General features: G+C 38.3%; 1 protein-coding gene across 1 annotated transcript in view; it reads left to right on the top strand.

Moving 5' to 3' along the window:
• The window catches only part of VWA3B (von Willebrand factor A domain containing 3B), an 85,007-nt gene that overhangs the window by 13,856 nt on the left and 61,682 nt on the right, over positions 1-9,469 (top strand). The window contains exons 7-8 of the mRNA XM_015830485.1: positions 2,118-2,287; positions 3,867-3,979. Of these exons, the coding sequence (XP_015685971.1) occupies positions 2,118-2,287; positions 3,867-3,979 (283 nt within the window). The remainder of the gene's footprint in view (positions 1-2,117; positions 2,288-3,866; positions 3,980-9,469) is intronic.

Here is a 9,469-nt window from a genome sequence, read left to right as displayed (position 1 = left end):
TAACTGTCAGGAAGTTTCTCCTTAGTTCTAGGTTGCTTCTCTCCTTGATTAGTTTCCATCCGTTGCTTCTTGTCCTGCCTTCAGGCGCCTTGGAAAATAGCTTGACTCCCTCTTCTTTGTGGCAGCCCCTGAGATATTGGAACACTGCTATCATGTCCCCCCTCGTCCTTCTCTTCATTAAACTAGACATACCCAATTCTAGCAACCATTCCTTATATGTTTTAGCCTCCAGTCCCCTAATCATCTTTGTTGCTCTTCTCTGTACTCTTTCTAGAGTCTCAACATCTTTTTTACATCGTGTTTTTGTTGAGACTATATCCAACCTCAATTAGGAAATAGTTTCCTGTATTTCTGCTACAGAAATATAAACATAGCAAGTCCAGATATTGTCAACCACTCTGGTAACACAGCATAAGAGAGAAATTTAAACAGTTCCTCTTTCTGGAAAATGGAAGCTTTATTTATGTATTAAATTCATCAGGTCATCCAACTTCATTGTGACCTTGATGGCACACAATATGAAAACAATTTAAAAAAACAAATCACAGAACAACAGGTATCTGGGGGAAAACATTCTTTAAAAAGAGCCATATAACATGACTCTTCTGATATAGGCAGTGGGTTCCACATCAGTCAATGAAACTGGTTTCTGAAATAGAATATGGACAAATTATCACTGTGTCTAGAGCTTGGAACCCAATCACTCTTGCAAAACTTCCTGTTATGAATGTGCAATTTTATAGGCATAACATACAATTCCTGCATTGTCTGTGGTGATGGAATTTGTCACCAAACTCTTCTAGAGGCCACCAAATTGAGGAAATCATGAAAAGACAATCCTTTTTATGGAATAAGAAATAACAATTTTTATTTTTATAAAAAAACTACTACTTTTATTAAAAACAGTTGATAAAACATCAGAAGTGGTGCTTTGTGAAGTGAGTAAAGTCACCTTCTGAATTTGCTGCTTCAGCAATGAAACAGATGCAGCTCCCAAAGATCCAGAAAAACCACTTCAAGCCTCCAGACCTCCATAGATGCCCAGAAACACTCTCACTAGGACTTCTGCTGAAGGCCTGGAAACTTCAGAGTGTCTACCTTGATGCTTCACAATGACTTCAAAGGAAATGTTTCAGTTGCTTGGCAAAATGTCTCTTCAAATGGTTTGTGCAGTCCTTGTGTGTAATATTGATGTCATGCAGATATCAGAAGCTCTTAGTTTATGCAACTGAATCTGGCCAGACCTAGGTTAATCTTAATTCCTTCAGGTAATAAAATTTTCAAACTGTTCACATAAGAGGCAACATGGCCATAGAATGGTCATTCTTCATCCTTTCATTAAAAATGTTAACTTTGTTCCACGTAACTTTGTCCTCATAAAACTGATCTTAGCTATCAAAAAACAATTTGTTCCTAAGCCTGTTTCTTCCTGGGAATAGATGTCCTGGGGATGTATTGTTTCAGTACACAATTCACTAGTTATCTGAATTTAGAATGCTGGAACCCATTTTTTAATTATTACATAATTTTAGCATGTAGTAATTCAGTCCTGTGAGCCCTTACCTGCAGTCTGTTGTAGTATGTCCAACCCCCTCAATAATTCCCCCTTTAAGAAAATGTATTCTAGAACTGTATATGGATACAGGTTGTAAATTTAATAGTTCTGCTATAAGACAATCCAGATATTTCAGTTTTTCAGTTTTTCAGTTTTTCACAGTTGCTTCTTTTAGTCAAATAATGATGCAACAGAATCCTATTCCTTAACTACTATAAACTTTCTTTTTCATTTTTAAATGAAAAGTGTGATAAATTTATCAGGGCACCTAACTTCATTGTGACCCTGATAACAAACAAGGATGACATTTGACACTATTTAAAATGTGTACTGTACAAGTCCACATATGAACTGAGCATGAAGGTCCATATTGGTAATATGAAGACCGCTGTATATCATAACTTTTTCTAAGTATTCTGCATGCTAAGAGCATTCTTATCATTTTAGCAATTTTGTCAATCAAAAATAGAAAGGATGTATAGCTCTGTTGTGTGTGTGGAGCATGTTTTCCTTTGACCTGAAGATCTGTAAATGTTTTTGTTGAATGACTTCTTCTCTTCAGATAGAAGCTGTATACTATTTTGTCGTGGGTGATATACCAGAATGTGCAAAGCACTTGCTCATACAGAAGATCTCAAGAAGTCCATGTCCAATCCATACCATATCTTTCAATGCTAGAAAAGAAGAAACAGTTGCTTTCTTAAAGGATCTGAGTCAGCTAACCACTGGCAGGTATGAAGTAAATGGGATATCTAACAATGTTAGCTATATATACCCCTATATGATAATAGGTCCTTCTGTAGTTGCCTACACTGATGCTTTCTGGCTAGATTAGACCACATTCTTTATGTTATTTTGGGATAATGGGAACTATAGTCTAACATATATCCATGTTGGAAAAATCTGGACTATGCAAATACTTGGTGTATCACTCATTTCTCCTATCTCAATGACAAAGTTGGTGACAAGGTTTGTTGAAAAGCCATATTTGCTGTCTAAAGAGAATACAAATTGCAAGCAGTTGACTAAATCCATATACTGCATTAAGCTAACATCAAACAAACCTCATGATGGCTTAGCATGATATATGAAACCAGCCATAGATAAAAAATAATTATGGCAAGGAATGGCTTGGTAGTCATTTCTAAGAGGCAACAATGGTGAAGGCTGAATCTTTATTTACCTTTCTATTGAAGCAATAACTAAACATATTGGAATAATTGTAAGGGTTGTATCTCCCTGATGCTCTGAGGGCATATCTATCATCTTTCTAGATAAAACACTTAGAATATCTTTTCCAATCAGTTCCTTTGGATGTGCTGAGCTGCACTTTCCAGATTTTCAAGGTATGATGGCCAGGGACATTGATGTACTGGAAAAAAATAAGTTATTTATTAAATTTATATAGCTACCCATTTTAGTATGTAACTCTGGACAGTGTACCATTAAAAAAACCCAAGGAAGGCACATTTTAAAATAAATATTAAAAAATAAACACATATATAGGGGTTTAAAAACTCATATCTCATAAATCCGTCTTGTGGCCTCCTTATTTTCAAGGGATCCCCAAGCCTGGTTTGAAACTCACTTCTTGAAAGATCTCTGGAAGGCCAGTAGTGTCGGGGCTAATAAAAAAAAAGGTTGTAAATCTGTTGTCTAGTGAAGAAATGTAACAGCTGATTGAATGTGTAGTTCTATAGTAGGGATGTCAAACTGCCGGCCTATGGGCCGGTTTCATCATACCGAAGCTGCGCCCACCCCATTGCCGGCAATGGAAAAAGAATCGCGATACACCCATGTTCTACAGTTAGAAAGTTGATGTCAATGAACTAGCTATGGTTCTTTAAAAAAAAATTGATAATTTTTTTGTTTAATACTATGACAAATGCCCTGATTAATAAGCACATGGTAAAACAATGAATAATGTAGAAAATAGTTATATAACTTGACTTCTTGAATGACTTTTGTTTTGGCACCCTCTTCTAAATGATGTTCCAGAATAGATTTTATTAACTAGCTGATAAAGTCACGAGAGTATCATATTGCCCATGTCTGTTTACCAGCTGCTTTGGAATTTAAATTACATTTCTATCTTCCCAAGGAGCTTAAATTGGCAGAAATTGTTCTCTGTCCCCTCTATTATAAGAACTATGCGAGGTAGGCAGGGTGGGAGAAGGAAAGATCCAAGGTCATCCAGAATGGTACGGTATTGTTTTATTTTTAATACTTTTCCTCCTAAAGGAGGTCACACTGTGATTCCAGATGTATATTTATATTCTGTGATTACAAATTAATATGCTTTACACTTTAGGTTCCATGCATTTGCTGAAAGGACTGATGAAGTGCTTGTGATGGGCGCTTCACTCAGTAAGAATGAGAAAGCTACCTTGAATTCAAAAAGACTGAAAGGAAGACTCCCTTTAGGTAAAAGTAAACAAAATAATGCTACCCCATTGACCTTAAAATCTTCAAATGCATATTTTTATCCAAGATTGTGTATCAAATATGGAAGAATAACAAGCTTTTTCAACAAACCACTACTGAAAGAAAATGCCAGGGTCATAGTTGTTTAACAAGAGAAGTGGATCATGCTAGATTAGATAGGAGAGTGTTTGCATATTTAACCATGAAAAAAACGAACTGATGGCCTCTCATCTGTGGAATCCAACCTGTGCCATAAACATTAAGCAATCTAAGTAGTTTAAACTGATGTTGAAAAGTATATGAGATAAAAGGCAGGGCTTAATATTAAATAAGAGTCTCCTAGAACAGGGCTTTTCAACCTTTTCACAGATTGTACCACTTTTAGGATATGGCACTATTCAAGTACCACCAGTCGCCTAGCAAGGTGTCAAAAACTTGATGACCAAAAAAAAAAAAAAAGGAAAAAAGTGATAAAGTACAGATAGTCCTTGACTTACAACAGTTTGCTTAGTGACTGTTTGAAGTTACAACGGCACTGAAAAAAGTGACTTATGACCATTTTTCACACTTATGACCATTGCAGCATCCCCAGGTCAAGTGATTTACATTTGGATGCTTGGCAACTGATTCATATTTATGACAGTCACAGTGTCCCAGGGTCATGTGATCCCCTTTTGCAACCTTCTGGCAAGCAAGGTCAATGGGGAAACCAGATTTAACAAATGTGGCAAGAAAAGTCATAAAATGGGGCAAAACTCATTTAACAAATTTATCACCCTCCTCCTTTTATATCTTCTCCTCTCTCCCCTCCTCCTTTTATATCTTCTCCTCTCTCCCCGCCTTCTTTTATATCGTCTCTTCTCTCCCCCCTTCTTTTATATCATCTCTTCTCTCCCCCCTTCTTTTATATCGTCTCCTCTCCCCCCTCCCTTTTCTCTTTGGTGCACTCCAGCGGACTGCTCTCCTCAAAGGCTGCGCTTCTCCTCTCTTTCGCCGTCCCCTTCTCTTTTCCCTGTTGTCTTTTTCTCTCTCCCTCTCTCACCAAAACCTGCTCCTTTTATAGCCTCTCCTCTCTCTCCCCCTCCTCCTTTTCTCTCCAGGTGCGCTGGAAGTGCCAATCAGCTGTAGCTGCGTGTGCTGATCCTGGGCTCTTAGCAGAACCCAGGCAACACTTCAAGCAGCTCCAGCTGACTTTTCCACAAGCCTGTGTGGCGCTGCTGCTGCTTGACCTCATCCACTTTTACACTTTTTTTACAGTGCTTTTTAACCTGTCATACGCGTACCACCTGCCAGGTGCTGGTGTACCACCAGTGGTAAGCGTACCACCGGTTGAAAAGCTCTGTCCTAGAATTATCACCAGGAGCTATGAAAACACAATTTGTCCATCTTACAGCTTGTTTGAGCTAATGCTAAAGCCATTGTATTAAAAGCCATTGAAAGAAAAAAGAAAAAAATGCTAAAAAAAGGAAGTCTGGGGTGGAGAGTCCAGAAGACATGTTCTTGTTAATGGGAAAACGGGTCATTCCAAACTCTATGGAATTCCAGCATTTCAACTGGAAAGTTGAAGCAAGTTCTGATGCACCACAGTTGAACCAGAAAAAAAAATCAGAATTGTCTCAGTTTCCTAATGTAGATGAGGTACAGGACCTGATGGAGCTAATCTGGGAGTGATGCAAATGTTATCTGTGAAAGTACTCTGAGAAAAACCACACAAGAGTCAAAAAGAGAGAACTGGGGGAAACACTGAACGGGTGTGGGCTTTCAGTTAACTCAGTGTTGAAGACAAATGTCAGTCCATACCAAAATGTTTGGTTTTTTCCCCCCTAAGGCTATAAAGATGTGTGATTATAAGGAAGCAAATTAAGCAGCTGCTCCTTATTCAACAGGACAGACTCTGAATGGCTTAATACAATGTTCTTGTTACGGGCATGTGGTAGGTACAGGTAGTCCTTGACTTACAATAGTTCTTTTAGTGACCAAAGTTACAATGGCACTCAAAAAAGTGACTTATGACCATTTTTCACAGTTACGAGCTTTGCGGCATCTCCATAATCATCTGATCAAAATTCAGATTCTTGGCAACTGGTTCATATTTACCGTTATGACTGTTGCTTTGTCCCAAGGTCATGTGATCACTTTTTGTGACTTTCTGACAAGCAAAGTCAATAGGGAAACCAGGTTCACTTTACAACTGGATTACTAAGTTATCAACTGCAATGATTCACTTAACAACTGTGGCAAGAAAGGTCATAAAATAGAGCAAAACTCACTTAAAAATAGGGCATGTCTCACTTAAAAACAGAAACTCTGGGCTCCATTGTGATCATAGGTTGAAGAATATCTGTATTAGCCTTCATGTTCCTTAAGGGCTGCTTTGCTCAGTGAATCCAATAGCAGAAACTTCAGATTCACATGTATGTATCTACAATGTGCATGGACTCAGTACATGGAATGTGATGGTTTAAGCTCCTACTGATTCACACAAGATATTACTACCACAATTGAGCCCAAAATTGATGCAGCCAGTTTTAACTTATGAAATGTAGAGAAACCTGTCTTGATTGAGCTACTGCTGTGTATATTTTGAAATCATCATAGGTCTGCTTTCATACTTATTGATACTTTGCAAGGGAAAAATTTAAAAAAATATTAGAAAAAATTGCAGCACGTTATGCTCCCTGATACTTCTGATGTGGGACATTTTATAAAATATAGTGTCATAAACAAGACAAAGCTAAAATGCTAAATAATAATGTAAAGGAATATTTTTTATAACTTCTAAAGAAATTCACTGTTCACTTTGCTTTATGGGAAGAAAAAGATGTTATTTCACTACCGTTTTCAGTTATTTCAGCAAAACACCCCCTATTTCCTGTGTTTTAGGGAAGAGTGAAATTAATATTTTTTTCTGAGAAAGTGAAGTGGCAAGATCACCTGTTTCAAAATAGAGATCATTTGTATATTTTCTAAGTCTGTTTTAAGTGAATGTGTAGAAGTTTCCAGAAGAGGAAAGAATTGCTTGCCAAATTGGGTATGTTAATAAAAAAAACCTATCCAGGGTGAACAGAACTAAGCAATTCTGATTATGAACACTGTGATTTCACACAGATAATTTGCAAATGCCACTTATTTAACAACAGCTGAGGCAAATGTATTAAAATTGCCCGTTTTTCAATATTTTTTCAGAAGAAGTGATCTGGAATTTCTGCAAACACAATACTTTTCTAAAAATCAGCAGCAGCTTTTTTTTTTGAGTTGTCCAAGGATCCTGAATAAAAATGATAGCTGATTTAAGAATCCTATTAACTTTAACAGGGGATCTATTTACAGGGATCTTTTTTCAGACTCCTGCCTTGATGTTGTAGCTTCTCGTATGAAGAAAAGCTGCTTTATTTGCTATATTTTGCCTATCCATTCTTGTAATATTTCCATCTCTACAATATCATTTTTGGGGGTATTGGGACTAGACGTTTTATTACAGATACATCAGGGAACTATGGTGCTTTATTTTTGGCTCCTTAATGGTTCTAAGCATGAAATTTGCTTTGTAAGTTTATGATAAAGGCTTGAAACAGATGCAATAGAAGCTGCAAAAGATCTGGAAGTGGGGACAGCAAATTTTGTGCCATTATGGTTTCTCTATGGCTCAGTGATGGATTGTTATCAGCAATGGGGAAAGGCCCTAAGAAGGGTGGGTGGGTGGTATGATACGACAAGTCGAACATGCAATGGCAGTGCCTAAGCTAGAAAATATGAGTGCTCCCCTGATTGATTTACAGGCAGTCCTTGATTTACAACAGTTCATTTACTGAACATTCAACAATAAAACAGAACTGAAAAAGTGACTTCTGACCGTTTTTCACACTTACAACTGTTGCAGCATCCCCGTGTTCATGTGATCAAAATTCAGACAACTGGCAACTGGTTCATATTTATGACAGTCGCAGTGTCCCAGGGTCACGTGATCAACTTTTCAACTTTCTGACAAGCAAAGTCAATGGAGAAGCCAGATTCACTTAACAACCATGTTACTAACTTAACAACTGCAGTGATTCACTTAACAACTGTGGCAAGAAAGATCATAAAATGGAGCAAAATTAATTTAACAATTGTCTCGCTTAACAACAGAAAGTTTGGGCTCAATTGTGGTTATAAGTCAAGGACTATCTGTATTAGATTTGTAAGGCTGCCCAATTCTCAAACCACTCTGAGCAGTTGGCATAATTAAAAGAACCAAAAAGGGGAAAATATTTAAAGAGAAAAGGGGTAAAAATATATTATTCTCTTTTTCCAAAAGGCCTTTTTATATGTTCAGGGGCCATTTCAAATTCTGGTCTGATTCTGACAGCCAAGCTGTAGATGGTGTTTCTCTGTAGGTTAAGGATGTCAGAATTCCTTATGAATGCTTGAATTTCTCTGGTAGGGATACTGCCTAATCCATTATATTGAGCATAAGAGACTAACAGGGGTGGCCAGCCTATATGCAGCTGTGTGTGTGTGTGTGTGTGTGTGTGTGCGCGCGCGCGCGCACGTGTGCGCGCCTCCAAGTCAGCTGTGACTCCTGGCAACTGCCTGGAGCAGTCCCTGCAGGTTTTTTTTTTAAGATTTTGAAATTAGTTTGCCATTACCTGCTTCCTAGGGCTGAGAGAGAGTGACTGGTCCATGATCACCCAGCTAGCCTTGTGAAACTAGAACTCATGGTCTCCTGGTTTCTAGCCTGGTGCCTTAGTCAGTCCTACTTGTCTTCTCAAAACTCATGCCCACCATTGCTTCCAAAGGCCATCTACTCGCTCACTTGCTCTCTTGCTGCACTCCTGCCAAAACCTGCTCCTTTTATAGGTTCCCCTCTCCCCGCCCAGCTCTCGCAGCTGTTCCTGCAAGAGGGCTGCTAGATTCAGTTTCCCTGCCCTCTCCAGTTCCAACTAGTCAGGTGCACATGGAGAAGGGGAGAGGAGCGTACCTCTGGTGTGCGTGCCGACAGAAAGGGCTCTGCGTGCCCAGTCCAGCATGCGTGCCATAGGTTTGCCACCACGGCCCTAGGTTGATGCTATTTTTACTACTTGCATTCATCTTTGTTCTCCCTTTTATCATCAGCTGTTGTGTGAGGACTCATGCTCAAAGGTTTATCAAAATCCATTTGATAAATACGCTAATTAAAGCTTTCCCACAGAGGTAGGAAAAAATTAACTCTGCATGCTTGGTTGATTTTCTCCAGCCCTCAGATCACAAGAGTAAATTGCAGATCTTGGAAAGATGAAAACAAAGGAAAATTACATACAATTGACATAAGAAGAAAGGATATGAATTTCTTGTTTTCTTCAAAATTGTTCAGGAATGTGAAGCTCTTCACAGATATACCTTCCTAATTCCCCTTAATTTTGATTCAGCAGTTGTTTAATAATTTCCTGCATCCAAGTAAGCTTCTCTACTGGCTTTTGCTGATAGAGGGAAGCTTTCCCTCTGCTTCTCTGTAGGTACCTGGTTTATAGC

The sequence above is a fragment of the Protobothrops mucrosquamatus genome, unplaced genomic scaffold (assembly GCF_001527695.2).
Source record: "Protobothrops mucrosquamatus isolate PMUCROS unplaced genomic scaffold, P.Mucros_1.0 scaffold_19, whole genome shotgun sequence".
Lineage (NCBI taxonomy): Eukaryota > Metazoa > Chordata > Lepidosauria > Squamata > Viperidae > Protobothrops > Protobothrops mucrosquamatus.
The sequence above is the reverse complement of the archived record's forward strand: the minus strand, read 5'-3'. Positions and strand labels throughout refer to the sequence as shown.